A 24,083-nucleotide genomic window follows, 5' to 3' on the forward strand; every position below is an offset into this window, starting at 1 on the left:
TAGAGATTTAAAATGTGGTAATAATTATATCAGTGCCAGAATCATTCTCAAGTATTCCACATACACTGAAGTTTTAGGATATTCATATTTTCTCTGTGTGTGTACATATACAAGATAGACTTGCTCATTTAAAATGCATTTTATAAGTTGAGTTCTGATGCATCTATATAGCTCGATCCTTCAAGGTATGTCAAGATAAATTCATTGATGTTCCAGTTTTACACCATCAATTTTTTTTTTGCTGCAACTTAAACATTTTATTGTAACTAAATATATCTACATTGGCCTAGCAGACTGCACGTCCTTTGCGCCTCAAAAATGAAAGAACAAAAACCAGACATCTATGGAGATTCTCAAGTCATCCAGGTCATGGTTATCCCAAAGATGTTCTTCACGAGGCAACTGGACTTTGTTTTTGTTTTTAAGACGTTTCGCTTTTCATCCAAGAAGCTTCTTCAGCTGAAGAGGTTTCTTGAATGAGAAGCGAAAGGTCTTCAAACAAAAACAAAGTCCAGTTGCCTCGGGAAAAAGCATCCTTGGAACAAAAACCAGGCCCTCTCCTGTTGCTGGTTGTGCATTCCCGCCCCTCCCCACCATTCCCTGCCAGATAGGCAAAAGGAACCATACAGATATCCCAGAAGTAGCAAGTCCCGAAACCTAACTTTAAACTGGGGGAGGGGCACTCTGTCCGGCAATCTCGCTTCCGCCAGGCGGCCGCTCTCCCCGCCTTCCGGATCTCTATGCCCTGCTCTTGAATGTACTGTATACTCGGGGAGCCGCGTTAGTCTATGGCAGCCAAAAAAAAAAAGCAGGAGGCCGGACGTCCTTTTCCCGACTGACAGTTTTTATTAAAACGCAGCTTTCCAATAATTTGTCAGTCTGGTCGATTTCCTTCCAATATTTAATGTATCATAAGCGGCCCTCCTGCTAAAAAGTTCTTATACCGCCCACCCTCTCCGTTGTGAAGGAAAGCCTCTCTCTCCTGCTCTATGGTGGAGTGCTTCATTCATAATTTCCGGCCGGAAACCAGTTCCTGTAGCAAAGGACCGGCTCTCTTTGTTGGGTTCCCAAATAGCTTTCCCTTCCTCTCCCCTCCCCGGCGCTACAGCGGAACCAAAATGCGAGGAGCCGCGCAGGGAGGAGACACCGAAGCAGGAGTGGTGCCAAAGGAGACATGAGCAGCACGAAGGACATAACCTGCAGGTCAGTTAACCGCTTGAGAGGAGCGCTCTCTGCCTTCCTCCCCACCCCGAAAAACGGACGGGCGCTTGGAGACGCTCCGCCCACGGGGAAGCGGGAGGGGGAGTGACGGGACCGAGATGTCTCTTGCCTCCTTTCCCGCTCTCTTCGCCGACTAAGGCGCGAGAGGAAGGGAAGAGCTGGAGAGAGGATGGTTTCCTGTCCTTGTTCCGCTAACTCGCCATCCCAACCCTTTCACGCCCCCCCCCGTGGCCCTCTTTCACGTGTGTGTTTGTAGTCCTTGGAAATGCCTGTTACACATAGGAGAGCTTTTTCCAGAACAGGGAGGATTATTGAGGGTTACTGATTCCCCCTTAAAAAATCTAAACCTGATTTTCCCTAAATAATTCCTAAAGGACAGTGTGTCTTAAGGCCAGGGCCTTTGTGCAGTTGGCCCAGAAACATCACTACAAGTCAATGTCAGGTGGTTCTCTTGGTTCCGTATCATAAGAGATTGAAGTTTGACACAGGGATAGAAGTATGACATTAATCCTATGGACTGCTGATGTGTCCCAAAGTCTCTCCTTATTGATAATCAGGAAAAGCTTTTTAGGATATAAACTACATGCATTCAGAATCTTAAAATAGATTTCATATGTTCTTTTATTGCAATGTACGGCAGTGAAAGTTGGACCATAAGAAAGGCTGAGCGCCATGAATTGAGGCCTTTGAACTGTGGTGCTGGAGAAGACTCCTGCGAGTCCCTTGGACTGCAAGGCGATCAAACTGGTCAGTCCTAGAGGAGATCAACCCTGACTGCTCTTTAGAAGGCCAGATCCTGAAGTTGAAACTCAAATACTTTGGCCACCTAATGAGAAGGAAGGACTCATTGGAGAAGAGCCTAATGCTGGGAAAGATTAAGGGCAATAGAAGAATGGGACGACAGAAAATGAGGTGGCTGGATGGAGTCATTGAAGCAGTAGGCGTGAGCTTAAATGGACTCCAGAAGATGGTAGAGGACAGGAAGGCCTGGAGGAATGTTGTCCATGGGGTTGCGATGGGTCAGACACGACTTCGCCGCTAACAAAACAAACAAAAAAGCACATTCTTTTAAAAGCTGCCAATAAAACAACATTCCTAGAGAAATCAGTGTAACTTTATTTGAGCCATGAGTTTAAGAACCTACCTCTCATTTTAGGATATTTGTGTATTTCAATACACATTCACATTCTGCTTTTATGAAATTTCTCGAGTAAATCTTGGCAGATTTATTCATGGACTTGACAAATAGTGAAAGAATTATGTATTTGACATCTGTTGCTGTATATGACTTTACATATATATTATTGCAGGTATTTTATACAAGGAGTATGTCGTGAAGGAAATAGGTGTCTGTTTTCCCATGACTTGTCTACAAGCAAACGATCTACTATCTGCAAATTCTATCAAAAAGGACAGTGTGCTTATGGAACTCGCTGCAAGTATGAGTTAGTGGTTTCCAAGAGAAAACCTGCAGTTAATTTACCATGTTAAAGACATTTAAGAAGCTACTTATTGTTTGTGTACTTCTTGTACTTAATGCCAGTGCAATTCTCATAATTTCTTACTAGCACTGTTTGCTGAGATGATTGGGAGCTGAAGGAATCTGGGAAAGCCTCTTTTAGAAGAGGAACTTTAGAATTTTGATAACTGCTTTAAAAGAAACTGCACAGAGATGTGGTCCATAAATAGGTTTTATTTTTACCAAGATGACTTTCTAAAACCTGATCATATGCAAATCTACTCGAAAATAAGTGAAATTCAGCAGGTCTTGCTTCCAAATAAGTAACAAAACATAGCAATCTCAAAGTACACTAATAATGCAATGTTCAGACTATAAGGCTCAACTATTAAAAGGAGGAAAGACTTTCTTGAATTTGTAGGGTTTTTTTTCTTTTTTTTACTTGAACTTCAAAATCCAGTTCAGATATAAATTATATGTTAAACTACTGAGAAATCAGAAATCCTGATCTATTATAAAATATCCAGAGATCCACCAATAGATTCTTATTTACTTTCTATATATCCACATCTTAAAGTCATAATCCTGCACATGCTTGAATATTTATTTTATTAAATTCATCAGATTGAATTAGCATTGTTAAACTAGATTATATGACAATAATCTGTACTGAATTTAATGAATGTCTATATCGGACTACTAAATATTACCACGAATGAAGGGTGGTTTTTTTTAATCATTTGGACTTCTATATATCATTATATTCTTTACAGTTAAGTTGTATTGAATTTTGAATTTCACAGGATAAGAATTTTACATTACGTATAGTTTTATTATATTATAAAATCAGTAACTGGCTTTTAAATAACTAAACGCCTGTTAATTCTTGCTACTTTTATTTTCGGTATCTTTCTCCTAGGATTAGAATAATTTAGGTTTCTGCATTGAGATGATCAGTTCTGTGAAACAAATCCATATTGCAAGTATTGCTGTCTTTGAAACCATTGAAAATTCCGCAATAGCACAGTCTTATGTTTGTGTTCAGTAAGCTTGCTGAAATAAATCCCTGTGCTATTTATACATTATTGTTGTTTCTCATTTGTTAAGATATGATCACGTCAAACCTCTGGGGTCCTCTGCATCTGGGGGCACGGTGGGTTCTAGACCACTTTACATTTCTGCACCACCATTCCAAAGACTGAACTCTCCATCAGAGCAAAACCCAACTGTTACCAAAAGTAAAGTACATGAATCTGGAAAACGTGAAAAGAAAACCTTAGTGCTCAGGGACAGAGGTAAGCAAGAATGGGTCTTTTTTAAAAAAAATGGATTTGCTTTAGTTCTTTAAAGTGTAAAGTTTTTCAGTCTAGTTCTACTGGTTACATTACAGACATGTCCGTATAGTTTTGTTAGTAACAATAGAGAAGTTGCTTATTATTGCCTTCTGAGTGTTTTTTTTTTTAAGTTTAATCTGCAATCCTGGTACAGTATTCATCCTCTCATCAAAGTACTAAACCTGCTTAGCTTTTTTAGGTCAGCCTTGGTCAGCCATCTATCTGGACTTGACTAGTTCTTTGTGTCCTATTTTTTCAGTCATTTTAAAGCAAATAGACCTATTTTTTTCTATTAAAAAAACAATTTTTCTTTGTTGTTTAACAATATCCATTCCCCTTACATTTCATTTGCCAATAATGGCAAGTATGTTATAAAAAAAAGTGCAGTCATTCAAGCCAAGGGTGGTGTTGTTATTCAGTATCAGCCTGTCCCAGCAGCTGAGTCTGAGGAATCTGAGGAGGAGGCGGGGTTTGGAGACCTTTCGGTGTCAGCGAGAGGCTCTGATGCACTGCAGGACTCTCAGCCTGGCCCCTCCAGTCATGTTCCTCATGAGGCTCAGCTTTGTGAGGAGGAGGTGTGGGACTCAGAGGAGTCACAGCTGAATTTGTTCAGAGACTCTAGAAGCAGAAGGCAATCCAGCAGAGTAGAGCAGAGAAAATCAATGAGGCAACTCAGTGAAAGGAGGTGAAGGCATTGAGAAGCCACGCCTTGGGACAGATAATAAAAGGGGAAGGTGTGGTCGGTGCTGGTTGCTGACGGCAACCGTTTGGAGACATTCAAAGAGAATCCTGGTCCTTGCTAATCTGACTCTTATTTGACTCTTGTTGGCTGTTTTGAATCATGTATTTTTGGTTGAAGAAAATATTCTGCTGCTTTTTTTGTTTGAAAGACTTTATTATTTGGAACTGTAAATAAATTTGGGTTGGGTTTTTTTCCAGCCTATTGATTGTTAAAAGGAAAAAGGGGTTGTCCCTGACACACAAACAGGGCTGGTCGTAGGCTGGAACAGAACAGGTGGATACATCCAAAGCATTTGCTTCACCAGACATCTGAAAATACAAGGCACATCTTAATACTTGATTGCCATCTTTTGCTAGCTTCCTGTAGAAACAGGCACATTTGGGTCTTTGGATATGTATGGCAATTCTCAGTATTCCATCCATTGGAGGCATCATTCATCATAGTGGTAAAGAAACCTTTATGTAAGAAAGCTTCAAATAGTAACCTGACATGTCTCACACCATTCACACCTACCTAAATCTTGATGCGAAGTCATTTTATTACTATTTCTAGCAAATGAGATCTGACAAGGAAGAGCTTTTCAGTGTTGGCATCATGGATATAGAGTGGCCTTGTCTTAGAAGCTTGCCTGGCGCCAGTTGAATTTTTTTAAAAAAATAACCTGACTTTTGCTTTTGAATATTTTAAGACTTGCTTTTGGTGGTTTGTATTGTAATCATTTTTAAAATTTATGTTTAATATCCAGAGGGTTTTTATGGGATAAATAAAAAGAAAATCATTGGGTCCTGTATTCTCTCAGTTTCTAGACCGACCAAGAAATAGATCCTGCATTGTGTAGTTAAGGGCAGACTTGATTCATAATGGGTGAAGTCAGAAAATAGATTTAGCCCCAGTTCTCACTCCTTTAGTGGTATTATATTGCATTCCTTGATGTTCTTTTCCCTGATTGGATGGCTGCTACTTATAGAGGGAGAATAGTAAGTGTTGTGCTTGGAGACTCATGTTGCAGCCAAAATATGCTCAAGCCTCACCTCTAAAGTCCTTGAAACAAGTTCTGGTTGTCATTACTGGCATTTTGTTAATCTGCAGTGATTTTCATGTGGTGTTGTAAACTTGAGAGATTATGTTGCTGCTGCATGGTTTTTTTAGGCAACTAATAGCCATAATTTTGTGGTTTTACAGTATGTCGCTGGAGATTATAGTAATTACTATGCTTTGAAGTTGAAAGCAGATTTACCAGGTTTGATGGAAGCGCATCAGCTGTTATTAAAAGTCAAGTTTAGAAATACTTGCTAATTCCCCCTGCTTTGGAATAGGGATTTCATGAGAATCGTGGCCTGTTTTTAATGCAATCAAATATTTCTTCTTCTTCTTCTTCTTCTTCTTCTTCTTCTCCTCCTCCTCCTCCTCCTCCTCCTCCTCCTCCTCCTCCACCTCCTCCTCCTCCTCCTCCTCCTCCTCCTCCTCCTTCTCCTTCTAAGACTTGTGTGGAACCAGTGAAGAAAGGACAAGGCCTGGGGCAGTAAGTGACTTGGCATGTTGCAGTATTCCAGCTGACACACCGGAAACAAAGCCCCATTCGTATTTAGATGCTATCCGCAGTGGGCTCGAAGATGATGCTGAACCTGGCAGCTCATATGCATATGATGAACAGCTATGTCCCTACGCAGCAGCTGGCATGTGCCAGTTTGGGGACCGGTGCCTCTACCTCCATGGGCAAGTATGTGAAATCTGTGGGTTGCAAGTACTCCATCCCTTTGATCCAGAACAGAGGAAGGCACACGAGAAGGTAAACATGACCAGAAATAAAACTAATCTGGCTCTGTTATTTTCAAATAAAATCATTATTTAATTGGCAAAAATATCATGTTAACTAATAATACAGGATGTAAAATATAAGAATGACAAAGATTGAACAATTATATGTGCATGTAAAAATGTGGAACTGGTCCTCATCTGATTTACTAGCTCTTGCTATGTTAGTGGCCAATTCCTGATGGATGTTGCACAAAACATAATGACTTCATATATTATGGGAGGGGTTGGGTATTAGCACAGGTTATAGGCTTGGTCTGAAATCAGTACTGGGGAAACGAGCACTTCAAATATCTTTTTAAAATTATCAGTGAAGAAAAGCATGCTTAGGAAACTCAACTTGCCCACAAGGGCATAACCATATTACATATTACATTAAAGTTAATACCTACAAATTTTAAAAATGATTCATTCCTGTTCAGCTTATGACCTATTGTGGCAAACTTTGTTAATCTGTTGTATTGGCTGCATGTTGTGGAGCTTTCCTATACACATCGACCTGGTTCACATATCATGCTGTGATTTGTGGCTTATTGTGTAAGAAATATGCGCTCATTTATTTAGGTTGATAATTTATAAAAGGTACAATTCTGTTATCGCATAATTCTATTCAGTTCCTTTTAAAATCCAAATTGTCATCCTGTATCCGTATCATTTTTTTTCCTGTCTGGCACTTCAAATGCCAGTGTTATTTATGGTGGTGGATCATGTCCCATTTTTCAGTAAGAACAAAGTGACTGGTAGTTTTTAATAAGGTTATTTGGTATTATGTAATCCAATTTAATTAGTGATGGTTCTTATTAATAAAATTGAGATGCTAGCACTTAAAGCCTTCAGCTGTATGCAAAGACAGCCCTTTCTCAGCTACAGTCCTGCATCTACTGTATTTATGTCAGAGTAAGCCTCGTTGATTTTAATGAACTTGTGTTTTTACTGTGAGCATTCTGTTTGATCAGTCTAGAGCAAACACTCCTCTCCTTTGTCTTTGCCTTCTCTTTCCCAACCTAGATGTGCATGGCTAACTTTGAACACGACATGGAGAAAGCTTTTGCCTTCCAGGCAAGCCAGGACAAAGTGTGCAGTATTTGCATGGAAGTGGTTTACGACAAGCCATCAGCCTCAGAAAGAAGATTCGGCATCCTTTCGAACTGCAACCACACCTACTGTTTGTCCTGTATCCGTCAGTGGAGGGGAGTCAAGCAGTTTGAGAATCCCATCATCAAGTAAGTGCCCACAGCCTGCCTGTCCTTCCAAAACTTAGTTTGTTAACTTGTTTCCTTTCAAACAGTTTAGTCCTTGCAGCTTAAATAAATGATAGAATAGCTGACAGTTGACAAGGGGAAATGGTTTAACTTACAGTTCTATATTCACCAAAAGACACGTAAGTTGAACAAAAAAAAAATAACGGTGGATTTCTTAGTTGCAGATTATCTTGATTAATTTCAAACTGGCTTTAGAGTGGGCTTTGGGACTGTGATTTCCAGTGGATTATCTTCCTTTGGGCATCAGGTTACAAACTAATGTTTGGTGCCGGCTGATTTCTGCATCATTATTAATGCCATTCAGCACAATACATTTCTGCTGTTTTCCACAATTCTATTAATTTTTTCAGACACATTTTGTTGTTAGTTGCGAAGTCGTGTCCGACCCATTGCGACCCTATGGACAATGTTCCTCCAGGCCTTCCTGTCCTCTACCATCTTCTGGAGTCCATCTAAGCTCACGCCTACTGCTTCAATGACTCCATCCAGCCACCTCATTCTCTGTCGTCCCCTTCTTCTATTGCCCTCAATCTTTCCCAGCATTAGGCTCTTCTCCAGTGAGTCCTTCCTTCTCATTAGGTGGCCAAAGTATTTGAGTTTTAGCTTCAGGATCTGGCCTTCTAAAGAGCAGTCAGGGTTGATCTCCTCTAGGACTGACCGGTTTGATCGCCTTGCAGTCCAAGGAACTCGCAGGAGTCTTCTCCAGCACCATAGTTCAAAGGCTTCAATTCTTTGGCGCTCAGCCTTTCTTATGGTCCAGCTTTCACTGCCATGCATTGCAACTGGGAAGACCATAGCCTTGACTATACACACTTTTGTTGACAGGGTGATGTCTCTGCTTTTTAGTGTGCTGTCTAGATTTGTCATGGCTTTCCTCCCGAGGAGCAAGCGTCTTTTAAATTCTTGGCTACAGTCCCCATCTGCAGTGATCTTGGAGCCCAGGAAAATAAAATCTGTCACTACCTCCATTTCTTCCCCATCTATTTGCCAGGAATTGAGAGGGCCAGATGCCATGATCTTGGTTTTCTTAATGTTTAGTTTCAACCCAACTTTTGCACTCTCCTTCTTCACCCGCAACAAGAGGCTCTTTAGTTCTTCTTCACTTTCTGCCATTAGAGTGGTATCATCTGCATATCTTAGGTTGTTGATGTTTCTTCCGGCAATCTTAATTCCAACTTTTGATTCATCTAGCCCTGCCTTTCTCATGATGTGCTCTGCATATAAGTTAAATAGGCAAGGCGACAGTATACAGCCTTGCCGGACTCCTTTCCCAATTTTGAACCAATCAGTGGTTCCGTGTCCAGTTCTCACTGTTGCTTCTTGGCCCGCATATAGATTTCTCAAGAGACAAATAAGATGGTCTGGTATGCCCATCTCTTTAAGGACTTGCCAGAGTTTGTTATGATCCACACAATCAAAGGCTTTAGCATAGTCAATGAAGCAGAAGTAGATGTTTTTCTGGAACTCTCTAGCTTTCTCCATGATCCAGCGTATGTTAGCAATTTGATCTCTAGTTCCTCTGCCTCTTCGAAATCCTGCCTGTACTTCTGGTAGTTCTCGATCCACATACTGCTGGAGTCTAGCTTGTAGAATTTTAAGCATAACTTTACTAGCATGAGAAATGAGTGCAATGGTGCGATAGTTTGAACATTCTTTGGCACTGCCTTTCTTTGGAATTGGAATGTAAACTGATCTTTTCCAATCCTGTGGCCACTGTTGAGTTTTCCAAATTTGCTGGCAAATTGAGTGTAGCACTTTTACTGCATCGTCTTTTAAGATTTTGAATAGCTCAGCTGGAATACTGTCACCTCCACTAGCTTTGTTGTTGCTCAGCTTTTCTAAGGCCCACTTCACTTCACATTCTAGGATGTCTGGCTCGAGGTCAGTGACCACCTCATTGTGATTATCAGGGACGTTAAGCTCATTCTTGTATAGTTCTTCTGTGTAATTTTGCCACCTCTTCTTAATCTCTTCAGCCTCTGTTAGGTCCCTGCCATTTTGGTCCTTTATCATGCCCATTTTTGCATGAAACGTTCCTTTCATCTCTCCAATTTTCTTGAAAAGATCTCTGGTCCTCCCTATTCTATTGTTTTCTTCTATTTCTTTGCATTGTTCATTTAAGAAGGCAATCTTATCTCTTCTAGCTATTCTTTGGAATTCTGCATTTAATTGGGCATATCTTTCTTTTTCTCCCTTGCCTTTCGCTTCCCTCCTTTCCTCAGCTATTTGCAAAGCTTCCTCAGACAGCCATTTTGCTTTCTTGCATTTCTTTTTCTTTGAGATGGTTTTGGTTGCTACCTGTTGTACAATGTTGCGAACCTCTGTCCATAGTTCTTCAGGCACTCTGTCTATCAGATCTAATTCCTTAAATCTATTTGTCACCTCTACTGTATATTCAACAGGGATATGATTTAATTCATACCTGACTGGCCTAGCGCTTTTCCCTACTTTCTTTAATTTAAGCCTAAACTTTGCAACAAGAAGCTCATGGTCTGAGCCACAGTCAGCTCCTGGTCTTGTTTTTACTGACTGTATAGAGCTTCTCCATCTTTGGCTGCAGAGCATATAGTCAATCTGATTTCTGTGTTGACCGTCTGGTGATGTCCATGTGTAAAGCCGTCTCTTGGGTTGTTGGAAAAGAGTGTTTGCTATGACCATCGTATTCTCTTGACAAAATTCTATCAGCCTGTGCCCTGCTTCATTTTGTACTCCAAGGCCAAACTTGCCTGTTATTCCAGTTATCTTTTGGCTTCCTACTTTAGCATTCCAATCCCCCATGATGATAAGGACATCATTTCTGGGTGTTAGTTCTATAAGGTGCTGTAGGGCTTCATAGAACCGGTCAATTTCATCCTCTTCAGCACCGGTGGTTGGGGCATAGACTTGGACTACTGTGATATTGAATGGTTTGCCTTGGATTCGAACTGAGATCATTCTGTCATTTTGAGGATTGTATCCCAGTATTGCTTTTCCTATTTTTTTATTGACTATGAAGGCTACTCCATTTCTTCTGAGGGATTCTTGCCCGCAGTAGTATACCTGATGGTCATCTGAATTAAATTCACCCATTCCTGTCCATTTTAGTTCGCTGATACCTAAGATGTCAATGTTTAGTCTTGTCATCTCTTGTTTGACCACGTCCAGCTTTCCTTGATTCATGGATCTTACATTCCAGGTTCCTATGGAGAAAAAATCTTTACAGCATCGGACTTTCCTTTCACCACCAGACATATCCACAGCTGAGCGTCCTTTCGGCTTTGGCCCAGTCGCTTCATTCTTTCTGGCGCTACTAGTACTAGCCCTCTGCTCTTCCCCAGTAGCATATTGGACGCCTTCCGACCTGAGGGGCTCATCTTCCAGCGTTATATCGTTTTGCCTTTTGGTACTGTCCATAGGGTTTTCATGGCAGAGATACTGGAGTGGGTTGCCATTTCCTTCTCCAGTGGATCACGTTTTGTCAGAACTCTCTGCTATGACCTGTCCGTCTTGGGTGGCCCTGCACGGCATAGCTCATAGCTTCATTGAATTACGCAAGCCCCTTCGCCACGACAAGGCAGTAATCCATGAAGGGGAGACACATTTTAGTTGGGGTAATTATGATGTCCCTCCAAGTTCTAGTCTGTCTTCATTTTATTTCAATATTTATACGGAACTGATGGAGTTCTCCAGCAGATTTTGAGTTGGATGGTGCTAATTATTTCTTAAATTCTAGTTCTGCCACTTTAAAAAAAAATCTAAGGAGACCAACAAAAGGGTAAATATAGAACTTTCCAGGAAATGAAGTAGGTGCTTTTCAAACACTGTAAAGCTTACTTTTATTATAAAAAGTTAAGCCATAGGAATGAAAACCTAGATCGGAAAACACAAATAGGAGGGACTTTTCTTAATAAAGAGAATGCTTAGGTTTAATACAGTTACATTGTAAACGTCTTAAAAATCATGACCAGTGCAAGGGTAATTCATTCAGAGAACCTTTGGGAGGGGTTGCTTTTTGTTCTATTTTTGAGTTAGTTAAAATAGCTTTTTCAACAAGCAATATACCAGCTTTTCTTTTTGCTACTCAAGGTCCTGTCCAGAATGCCGTGTGATATCAGAGTTTGTCATTCCCAGTGTGTACTGGGTAGAAGATCAGACAAAAAAGAACGAACTAATTGAAGCATTTAAGCAGGGGGTTGGGTAAGTATACGTTCAAGCATTTAAGGCCATTTGTAGGACATTTTTGTTCAGTGCTGTGCAGCTTGAAACTCTTGCTTAATGAGCGTACGGTAAACAGGGACTTCCCTGTAAATAGGAGAAAGAATTCTGTACGACCGTTTATTTTCAACTGAAGCGGAGTTGCGTGTTGCAAAGTAGGACCAACGTATTGACCCACCAAGAGTCAAATCATTTCAATAAGCATGTACATCTCTAGTCACTCTGTGGATAATCCATGCTACGCGCTCTTACTTTCTTCTACGAACTCAGCCACTGCACCAGAGTCTAAAAGAGCGGAGGGTTGTATTTCTGACCTTGGTAGTTTTCTTTGAGACGTTTCATTACCCAAACTAGGCAAGATCATCAGTCCTAGTAAGGAGTGGGGTTTGCTCTCGGTTTATATTCTAGCAGCCTGCCCTGTCCGTGTGGGTGGGGGGTGGTCTTGGAAGTTCTTTGGTTGGGCTGTTTGCTGTTGGCTTACTTGGCATTTCCTTGATTGGGATACCCAATCCTCATTTCAACCCTGAGCTACAAATATTATCCCAATCAAAGAGCCCCCGAACAAAGAATCCCCAGTACCACCCCCACCAACACTGACAGGCCACTAGAATATAAATTGAGCAAACTCCATTCCTTACCAGCACTGATGGTGTTGCCTAATTTGGCAATGAAACATCTGCAAGAAAACACCCAAGCTCAGAGAGCACCAAGGGACACCAAGGCCCCATTTCAGCTCTGAAATACAAATATTATTCTTTATTGTATTTCTGTGTTGATGGGATGTGAAGAATTACAGGGATAATAACATGCACTTGCCTATTGTTCCTTATCGGAGCCATTTTTAATTGCCTGGGGCCTGCTTGCTGAACTCTTGGGAGAAGACACTGTGGAATTTCCTAAAGAGGAGGCTATGGAGTGATTTGGGAGGTGCCTCACAGTTCCACTAGTATTGCGCTTTCCAACCAACTCGGAGGAAGAAAGTTTGGCAAGACAACCCATGGCTAGAGCTCCACAGCAAAAACATAAATCAAGATCTGTCCTTCTTTATTTCTTCACTACTGATAAGGATTACTTCACCAGTCCTATTTTCATGGGTTTACTGTGCTGGAGTTCAAGGAGGCAGTAGGAGCAGAAATACAAAATGCCATGAAATCTCTTTTATCCTTTCTGTGCTTCAACTCATCCATCATTTAGCATACAGCACAATGGTTTCAAATTCTCTGGTATGCTCCGTTTTACTAATTTATCCTTCAGTTTATCAGACTCAAAGTCTTTCTGAAACTGTTGAATTAGGACAAGATCATTTAGTGCACATCTCCAGCATGCAACTAAAAATTAGCCACATACTACTACAAACTCGCTAGTTCCTTGTTTTACTTTGCAAATCTGCCAGACAGTGGTCATTAAAAGCATCTCCAAATCTTTTTCTTTCCTAAGCCCAAATCTTTTGCATATATGTAGGACTATGTTTTCAAATCATATTCTTTTGGTAAAACATCTTTCATTGATTTATTGAAGTTATCAAATATGTTCTACAAATAGCAAATTCAGAATGAAAATGTGAATAAGCTTAAGAAACATGATATTTTGATCAGTGTTTTTTATTTTATAAGCTTTTTATGGTGTGTTTTTTCTTTACATACATATGTTAATTTTTCAAACGGCGTGTGATCTGGGTTCATAAAACGCTAATACATAATCAAGTCCTACTCTTTGGTTCTCTCTTCTAGCCATTTGTAGAATAAATTCCAGCTTTGGTAGTATTCTGTTTCTTCTTTATCTTTTAGCCTCATAGTTAATCTGTCCATCTCTGCGCATTCCAGTATCTTTTTTATTGCTTCTTCTTCTGAAGGTATTTGTTCATTTTTCCAGCATTGTGCATAACTTATTCTTGCTGCGGTTATAATATGTAAAACCAAATATAGGTTTTGCTTATTAATCTTTTCTGGTACTATACCTAATTTAAAAAATTCAGGATTAAATACTACATGTTCTCCTAATATTTTTTCTAGCCAAGCATGTATTTTTTTCCAGTAGGCCTTTACTTTGTCACATGTCCACCAGATATGATAATACGTACCTAAATTATGTTTACATTTCCAACATTTACCTGATACATTTTTAAACATTTTTGCTAATCTTGCTGGAGGCAAGTGCCATCTATTTATTTTATTTATTTATTTTATTTAACTTATATACCGCCCTATTCCTGTAGGACTCAGGGTGGTTTACAGGGCAATTAAAATCATGCCATACAAAAGTTAAAAAATTTAAAACAGTTGATTAAAACAGTTAATTAAATTTAGAGCCCAAAATTTAAAAGTTAAAACATTAAAACCCAATTAAAACCCCTTAGTGTAGGCCCGACAGCTCAAAGAGCCAGGTTTTCAGGTCCCGGCGGAATGAACAGAGGTCGGAGGCAGTCCTAAGTTCCATCGGAAGTTGGTTCCAGAGGGCAGGCGCACCCACAGAGAAGGCCCTCTCTCTGAGAGTCACCCGCCGGCGGTACCCTAAGAAGGCCCTCCCTGTGGGAGTACACAGGACAATGGGAAGTTGATGCCAGCAACAGGTGTTCCCTCAGATAATCCAGACCCAAGCCATTTAGGGCTTTATAGGTCATCACCAGCACCTTGAATCTCACTCGGAAGGCAACCGTAAACCAACGCAGCTCACGGAGAAGAGGTGTTACACGGGAGTATCGGGGAACTCCCATCACAACTCGCGCGGCTGCATTCTGCACCATTTGAAGCCTCCGAGTGGTCCTCAAGGGTAGCCCCATGTAGAGAGTGTTGCAGTAGTCTAACCGGGAGGTCACGAGAGCATGGGTGACTGTGCGTAGGGCATCTCGGTCCAGATAGGGCCGCAACTGGCGCACCAGGCGAACCTGGGCAAAAGCCCCCCTGCTCACGGCTCCTATATGATCTTCAAAGCTGAGCCATGAGTCCAGGAGGACGCCCAAGTTGTGAGCCCTATCAACGGGGGCTAACACCTCACCTCCCATCCTTAATGATGGAACAAACTGGTTAACCTGAGATGCCGGTACGTACAGCCACTCAGTCTTGGCAGGGTTGAGACGAAGCCTGTTTCTCCCCATCCAAACCCGGACTGCCTCCAGGCAACGGGACATCACATCGAGGGCATCACTGGGTTGGTTCGGGGTGGAAAGAAAAAGTTGGGTATCATCAGCATACTAATGATACCCACCCCGAAACCACGAATGAGCTCGCCCAGCGGCTTCATATAGATGTTGAAGAGGAGGGGAGAGAGGTGCTTTTTTGCTTATCCGTAAGATTCTTAACGATTATCTTGGTTTTCTCTTTATTTATTTTTAATCCCGCTATTTCACCATATTGTTCTATTTTCCCCCACAATTTTGGGGTCATCTCCAAGGATTCTTCCAAAATAAATACTAAATCATCAGCAAATGCTTGTAGTTTATGTTTCACCCTTTATCCCCAATCCTCTAATTTCTGTATCTTGTCTTATATTTCGATTTAAAACTTCCAAAGTGAAAATGAATAACAGAGGGGATAGAGGGCATCCTTGCCTTCTGCCTTTCCTTATTTCAAAGCTCTCAGTACACTCTCCATTCACAGTCACTTTGGCTGTTTTTTTATTATATATTGTTTTTACCATATTTATAAAATTCTGTCCAAAGTCCATTATTTGTAATTGATGAATCATAAATTGCCATGAAAGATTATCAAATGCCTTTTGAGCGTCTAAAAATATTAATGCCATTTGTTTCCCTGGATGTAGCTCATAGTATTCCAATACATCTATTATCACTCTTAAGTTATTTTTAATTTGTCTCTTTGGTAAAAAAAAAAAACCATTTTGATCCGGTTGTATACATTCAGTCAAGTATTTTTTCAATCTCTCCGCCATTATTGAAGTAAAAATTTTATAATCCACATTGAGCAATGAAATCGGTCTATAGTTCTTAATCTGAGTCAAATCCGAATCTTCTTTTGGTATTAAAGTAATATTTGCTTCAATTCACGTCATTGGCATTTTAGCTTCTAATAAAAGTCCATTACAAACATCTTTCAACGGTTCGCTTAATATCTCTTGTAAGTTCTTATGTAAGTCTGCCGGAAGTCCATCTGGACCAGGAGTTTTCCCATTTTTTTGTCTCTTTATAGCCTCTGTTATTTCCATCATTGTAACACCTTCATCTAACAATATCTGAAATCTTTGGAAGATTACTTTCTTCCAAGTATTTTATAGTTTTCTCTCTTGAAGTCTCCTCTTTATCATACAGTTCCTTATAGAATTCTTTAACTATCTTTTTTATTTCTTCATTTTTATATTGAAAATAACCTTTTCCATCAAGTAAATTATGTATCATCTTTTTTTCTTTCTGTTTTTTAAGTTGTAGGTCAAGGCAATTGTAAGTTGAGGGATGAAAAATTTCACCAAACTGCCTGCTTTTATTTGAAAAAACAGTGATCAGTATGCACCATATAGAAATGATTCATCTAGTATTTAGTTAAAAGTATGTTATGGTTAACAAAATGATGCATTTGTAGTTCTGTGACCTTCACTGCTAGCCTCTAAAACGTTTTATGTGTGACTCTTTAAAAAGTTGAACTTTGATTGTTTAATTTATGTTGCTCTCTATTTATCGAGCATTTTGCTTATCAGTCACATCAGGAGCTATGCTGTTAATAAATCTAGAGCTGAAATCTGTAAACATTGATTAGAATGCACAGATTAGATATATATTACATAATTTAGATTATGGTCTGTGTTTGAAGTGTATAATGTATAGATTCCCATAGAAATTAAAGAGCGACTATTAAAACTGATTGTTCAATTGTTTACCGATAATGTTCTCCAGGTAACCTATGGAATAAATCCCTTTGTGCAGCCAGGTTAAAAGATCCTGTGAATTTATATTTTGCAAAGATGTAACTGGAAAAGATTCAGTGATTTGGTTATAAGTCTAAGTGGGAATATAATGTCTTTCACTTCTGTTATTTTCTTTGCAAAATGATAAATTTAACAAAGTTAAGATAGGCAAGAAAATGGTGAGCACCTGTCCACCCTAGACAAGTTCAAATCACCAGGACCAGATGGATTACACCTCAAGGTTCTGAAGGAACTGGCAGATGTGATCTCATAATCACTGAACTATATCTTTCAAAGATCCTGGAGCACTGGAGAGCTACCAGAGGACTGGAAGAGAGCTGATGTAGTTCCCATCTTCAAAACAGGAAAAAAATGGATCCAGGAAACTACAGACCTATCAGCCTGACCTCTATACCTGGGAAGATTCTGGAAAAGATAAACAATGAATCAGCGGCCACCTAGAAGCAAACAAAGTTATTACCAAAAGCCAACATTGTCAAATACAGAACATGCCAGACAAATCTTATTGCATTCTTTGACCAAGTGACAAAATTAGTGGACCAGAGGAATGCTGTGGATATAATTTACTTGGACTTCAGTAAGGCATTTGATAAAGTAGATCACAACTTTTGACCGGACACAGTTAAGATCCTTTTCTAGATCTTACCTTGTGGCAATGGAGGTGGCGAAGCGTGCTCACTTCGCCACCCTCATTGCATCCGCAGATAACCGCCCGGCCGCCCTGTTTAGGGTGACCCGTTCCCTTTTAAATCAGGTCCCCTCCAAGGTCCCTTCCAGAATTAATTTTTATTTTATTATTATTATTATTATTATTATTATTATTATTATTATTATTGTTGTTGTTGTTGTTGTTGTTGTTGTTGTTGTTGTTGTTGTTATTGCCTAGTGACTTTTCCACATCTTTATTAACTCCGTGGTTGACTAAGAGGAGAGAATGTCTGTCATACTTCGGATTACATAAAATTTGGTAGGATAATACCATTCAGTAACATTCAAAATTATCTTTATAAATTGGAGAAATGGGCTAAAATAGAATAAAATGACTACAGAAAAAACAAGAAGGTACAAAGATCTGGTACGTTTCATTTTGACAGTGGCAGTCAGAGAAATGGTTTTGTAACCCTGTACACTTACAGATTGTTCAGCGAGGGTTATTGCCAATATTAACAGAGAGAAAAGGGAAGCTGTTGGTGTTTATTCCAGCATATCAATACAGCCAAAGGTATTAAATACCGAGTTGCTTTCCTTTATACTTTTGTCATCACAGTTCACATTTCAGAAATTGTCCCCAAAATATGCATCAGACTCTCTTTCAGGATTAATCTTCTATGTGCAAATTGGCTTCATTAAACTCCTTGAGTTTTTAATAATCAATTGAACGGTCAGTGTGCACATGAGTAACCCTGATACACATTCTTCTCCCTCCCTCTTATTCTAGGAGAAAAGCCTGCAAGTATTTTGAGCAGGGAAAGGGGACTTGCCCATTTGGGGGGAAATGTCTGTATCTCCATGCTTATCCAGACGGAAGACGGGCTGAGCCAGAGAAGCCACGAAAGCAACTCAGCTCAGAGGGGACAGTCCGGGTAAGAAGATACACAACTCTGTCTCCTGTCTTAGCTTCCCAAAACTGCCGAGGTCGCTAATAATCTCCTTCCTTCTACATTTAAACATTTTGAGGCAGCACATGCTATTTTCAAAATAACTGAATAGTCGGGATAAGGGGGAACACTATCTGTGATCCCCAAATAATAATCTTAGTTCCTACCTTTGTTGTTTGTTGTTTCCCTTTTAGAACCAGTTAACCTCAATAATTTTAAAACGTGTGCATTTAAGAGTACATGGAGCTATTTGTCTAGCAATTGTAGCTCCAACAGCTTTGGAAATGATATACAGCAGTCCTCACTTACTGACCACTTGTTCAGTAACCGTTCAAAGTTGTGACAGTGCTAAAGTGAATAGTACTTACTGCCAGTCTTCAAAGTCCCAGCTGTCACAGCAGTTCCCAGTCATAAGATTGCAATTTGGCTGCTTAGCAACCAGCTTGCACTTAACAATTGTGACATCCCATGGTGGTGTGATCACTCTTGGCAAGCTTCCCTGCTGGTTTCTCACAAGCAAAGTCAGGGAAGCTGCCAGAGAAGGTTGGAAGTCACTCTGGTGCCAGCCCACCCTCCCCCGGCCTTTCTGCACACTCCACTGCACCCTCCTTCCTCAGCCTCCTTGTGCAGTGAGCTGTTGGAATGCTGCCCTGGCTGTAAAAAAAAAGTTGTAGTTGTAAATCCAAACAATGCCTTAAATATATTAGTAAGAGATATGTGTAACTTTTGCCTTCTGTTTTAGTTCCTCAACTCTGTTCGTCTGTGGGATTTTATCGAAGACCGAGAAAACAGAACGCTGCCAGTTGCCAATGATGATGTATCCGAGATTGGAGAGCTTTTTATGCATCTTTCTGGCACAGATGCTGAATCTGCTGCTCCTCCCTAGAAAAACCACAAGATCTCTCCCGTGTCTCTTTCATATTGATCCTTCTGTTTCTTCGGTAACTTTGTACCACAATGTTAGAATTACTGTGCCATGGAGACTGAGGTCCTGGTGAAATTCTAGTATGAGTGTCACTGTAGAGCAAAAGTGTTGAAACATCATAAAATGAGTGCTTGGAATAAAAGTGATAGATGTAATCATGAAGAGAAGAACTTTTCTATTAGAAGGGAGCAATGTGTTTTTAGTTTAAAAGAACATTTACTCCCATTTTACTGAAAAAACCTTGGTATTCTAAGATTTGAGGTAGATTCAAGTATTTGGAGGCTGTCTTTTAATATAATCATAATATCTTAATAAAAGAACGGAAAAATACATCTAATTATCCATGTCAAATATATCAGTGTGGTTTAAAACTATCAGACTGTTTTCAGGGTTGTTAGCAAAAAAACAAGTTATCTGAAGGGTTTGTAATTGCACATGGTCATTTGTTTTTTAAAAAATAAGTGATCTTTTTTATTTAAAAAATGGGCATGAGTATCGCTAATGTATTTCATAAGCAGCATGGTTATTTAAACATTTGCTGCGCTAGCTGTGCTACAGTTCTCCTGGTTTGAGTTGCACACATTTAATGCAACTATAAGTAGCAACATTTAAGATTATTTGTAGGGATGAAATATGTAAGAATGAAAGTATGGTCAAAATAATCCGTTATATGATTTTCTTGGAAGCAATAACCAAGATTCTACTTACACATATAAGTAGAGAATTCCTTTGTTAGCTCCAAGTAGGGGGTGTGTGGCCTTTCATAAATAATTGTTTTAGTTTCAATATGCCTAAGTTCAAATATTGAACTAAAATCTGTTAAATCTATATACAAGTTTTTTTTCTTTCCATTTAATTGTGTACAATTCTTGGAGACTGGACAAGCCCCTGCAGTTTTCTTGGTAAGGTTTTTCAGTAAAGGTTTGCTATTGCCTCCTTCCTAGGGCTGAGAGAAAATGACTGGCCCAAGATCACTCAGCTGATTTTATGCCTAAAACAGGACTAAAACTGATGAGCTCCTGCTTTCTAGCCTAACCACTACACCAAACTGGCTCTCATGGCCATAATAGGCATTGCTAGAATACTGGTGCTGTCACATGATATAATTTAACTTTTTTAAAAAGTAGCACTGTCTGAACAATGCCTGAAAAGTAGGACCATGCTGCATTTCAGATTTGGAGGCAAAAAGAGGCTTTAGAGCAGCATGTTTGCTCATGGAGCCCCTTTCTGCAGCTCTTTAAAGCAGCTTTGTCTTTTTCTGAATGCTGTGCATTTTTGCCTTCACATCCAAAGTATTGCAAAAATCTTCAGTTGTTTTCAGATGTTCTCTTATGCCATTGCCATTAGTGGAAGCTAGTAGTGTGGTAGTAGTAGTGTAGTAGTGTACAGCCTTCAAAACAGCCCTCACTGATACCATACTATATAGGAGGATAGCAGGTAATGGGAAACCATGACTCGTGTCAGTCCCAACTAGTGGGTGCATGTACTAATTTGCACACAAAGAACTTTCTGGGTTTTGAATCTGTTCTTGCATGGAAATTTCAGTCCCTGTCAGAATGAATGACTCTTTTGGTAACTGTCCTATCCTGCCTGATATTAACTGAACTTTAATATAACATTAAAAAGAATGTCCTATATTCCTGGTAACTACAGGAAACATGTACTTTTCTTGGCAGGCATTACCAAGTCTATTTGTTATTGTTTTCTGAAAAAAAGAAATCCCTCACTTTAATATACAGTCCTAGAATTCCCAAGTAGTCTCCCATCAAAGTATTCATCATGATTGACCCTGCTTAAATTTTGAGACTGGCTGAAGTTGCTGAGGCGACTATTAACCATTTAGGCCCATGGTGGTGAACCTATGGCACGCGTGCCACAGGCGGCATGCAGAGCCCTCTCTGTGGGCACACGCACCGTCGCTCCAGTCCTAGGCCCCTGTCCATGAGCAACCTGAATCAATACCCATGCAGGGTAAGGTTGTCGCACCTGCCCCTGCCTCCCCAAGCGGTTTTTTACTAACCGGCCTTTCAGCTGCATTCTGTTTCTCCGTTCGCTTCTCAGCCTTCGTCGTGTGTTTGTGGGACTATCAGTAAAAAAAAGAAAGTTCTATCAGACTTTCTAACCTCGCGAGATCTCGCGAGAAGTTAGTCTGATGGAACTTTTTTTTTTTTACGGATAGTCCTACAAGCGCGGCAAAGGCTGAGAAGTGAACGGAGAAACGGAACGCAGCTGAAAGGCAGGTTAGTAAAAAAAACGCTTGGGGGAGGCGAGGGCATCTGGGCAGGGGCGGGCGCAGCAACCTTACCCTGCATGGTTGTGGGAGGGTGGGGCGCATCCCTTTCCCATGCAAGAGCAGCCCCTGCAACCCAGGGGCGGCCATGCTGGATGGCGGTGGGCAGGGTGTTGAGGTGGGGGCCAGCAAGCTGACCAAAGCAGTAGGTGGAGTGTGGAGGCCTGGGAAGGGAGGGTGCTGAAGTGGGCGGTCGGGCCATTGGCAAGAGCAACGCGTCTGAGCAGAAAGCGGCCCCAGAACAAGTGGGGCAGGTAAGGAAAGAAATCCTCGCTCCCCCCAGAAATTGCCTTTCTTTCCTTACCTCACTTCTAGCCCCATGCCGTTACTCCTTCGCAATCCATCACTGCTGCTGTGTATAAGGAAACGAAGGGTTTTTTTGGGGGGGAAAGGTCAATCAATTCCAACTTCTCATGAAAGATTGCGAAGTTGGAATTGATTGACCTAGAGCAGACATGTCAAACACAAGGCCCGGGGGCCAGATCCGGCCCGCGAAGTGGTTTCATGCGGCCCGCGAAGCCATCCTGGAAACAGTGAGGGAATGGCCCCCACTGCCTTGGCCCTGGCCCAGAGACCCTCCTTCTGCCAGAGACCCTCAGATCTGTCCCACTCCTGCCCAGGCCCCATAGGCACCCTAAATGCGAATGATGTAGAGCTTGCCACGCCCACCCAGTAAGCCACACCCACCCAGGCCACACCCACCCAGCCTCCTGAGGGCAACCGCAATGCTGATGCAGCCCTCAATGAAATTGAGTTGTAGACAAATATCCAAGCAGACTGAATAATTAACTTGCTTCTTTGTCAGTGGTTAGTAGTGTCACTTTCTGACCCAGACTAAGCTTATTTGAAGACTATATTGGCTATTGCTGTAATTTATTACTAGATAATTTATTAAATATTCCAGGCTTGTGGTCCTTCAAATGCTACTGAACATATGCAGCTTTCTTACCACAGATTTAGAATTTGAAATGTTATTGGAAGAACTGCAAAAAAGGGTGCAAAAATACAGCCCAGGGATGATTTGCCAGCATACCTTTTGCAGAATAAGCAGAACCAATATCTTCAGCCTCATTTTTGTTCTGTATTGGCAAGATTTGTAAAAAGCACACTTTAAACCTCGTGGGGACTCAAGGCATCTGTTTGAATTCCCCCCTCCCTTTAAATTCACCCAAACCTAAAAAAAAAGTAGGTCCTGGTCATGCCTATATGCCATCTAAAACCTGAGCCAAAGGTTATTTATACCTGTATAAATAAATAATGTATCATTCTTCAGAATATCTACAAGATAGAGAACCTTGATTATAGCTAGCCAAAGATACATTCGTTTTCAAGAACTCCCAGCATCCACAGTTGATCAAAAAGAATAATCTATGCTATTTGTATGAAAAATTACATTCTTCTGTGTATATATTGGCTGATAATCACTCCAAAGATTATTTTACTTCGAAATTAACTTTTCCATTTATATTTAAATAGCCAATTTATTAGTGAGTAGTTCTATTTAAATAGATCATAGGTTTGAGTTCAGGTTACTTTTCTAACACAGAAAGTAGTGTTCTTTTGACTGATGTGTGTTTGACTTCTAAAGAGTTTCAGAGGGCAATAATTTTAATTTAAACTTGAGCCAATAAACATTCAAGGAAGATAAAACGAGTTCTCTTGAGTCTCCTTTTGCTAACTTTGCAAGTTCTAGATCTTCAGTTTTCAAACTGCAACTGATAGCATGATTACTACAAAACACAGTTTTGAAATAGAAATGTTTAGTTTTTACTTCTATATGGCTATAACTACATTAATATTTTGTAATCAGATACATAAAACAGAACATACTATACTGCTCAAAAAAATAAAGGGAACACTTAAACAACACAATGTACTTTATTTAATAGTAGGATGTCTTATCTTGTGTTCCCTTTATTTTTTTGAGCAGTATAGTTCTTTCAACAGCTTTTCTCTTATTCTATAGGGTTCTTTTAGATTTAAACATTTTGAATTCATATAAGATTTGTCAGATTTATTTTTAAAAACTGGATAAAATCATGGCAAATTCATATTAATCTCTGGATTTTTTCAAGTTGGTGGTGTTCCAATAATTCAGAGCTCAAAAACTTATAGTAAATTACTAAGAGATTCCAGTAGACAAATAAAATCTGATGGAGTTTCAGCCACAGGAAACTAAAGAGAACACAACTCTAACTGAAAAAATTCTTCAGATTAGAATATCTTACTTAAACAAACAGCCCTTCTCAAGTAGCAATATGCAAAGACTCATTTATTGGTTCTCAAATATTTTGTTCTCAGGTCTCCTTTATATTCTTAAAAACGATTGAGGATTCCAAAGAGTTTTGGTTTACACTGATTATATCTA

At 40.1% G+C, this 24,083-nt stretch overlaps 1 protein-coding gene across 1 annotated transcript; it reads left to right on the plus strand.

Annotated features, from left to right (window-relative positions):
* The first annotated feature begins 1,052 nt into the window (after positions 1-1,052).
* Positions 1,053-19,595, plus strand: MKRN2 (makorin ring finger protein 2). Its single transcript, XM_081320467.1, has 8 exons — positions 1,053-1,203; positions 2,532-2,660; positions 3,788-3,975; positions 6,238-6,545; positions 7,580-7,794; positions 11,899-12,009; positions 18,341-18,485; positions 19,243-19,595. Exons 1-8 carry the CDS (start codon positions 1,175-1,177, stop codon positions 19,384-19,386), a joined length of 1,269 nt encoding a protein of 422 aa, XP_081176593.1. The 5' UTR covers positions 1,053-1,174; the 3' UTR covers positions 19,387-19,595.
* The last annotated feature ends 4,488 nt before the right edge of the window (positions 19,596-24,083 follow it).

The sequence above is a fragment of the Vipera berus genome, assembly GCF_964194415.1.
Source record: "Vipera berus genome assembly, chromosome: 2".
Classification (NCBI taxonomy): domain Eukaryota; kingdom Metazoa; phylum Chordata; class Lepidosauria; order Squamata; family Viperidae; genus Vipera; species Vipera berus.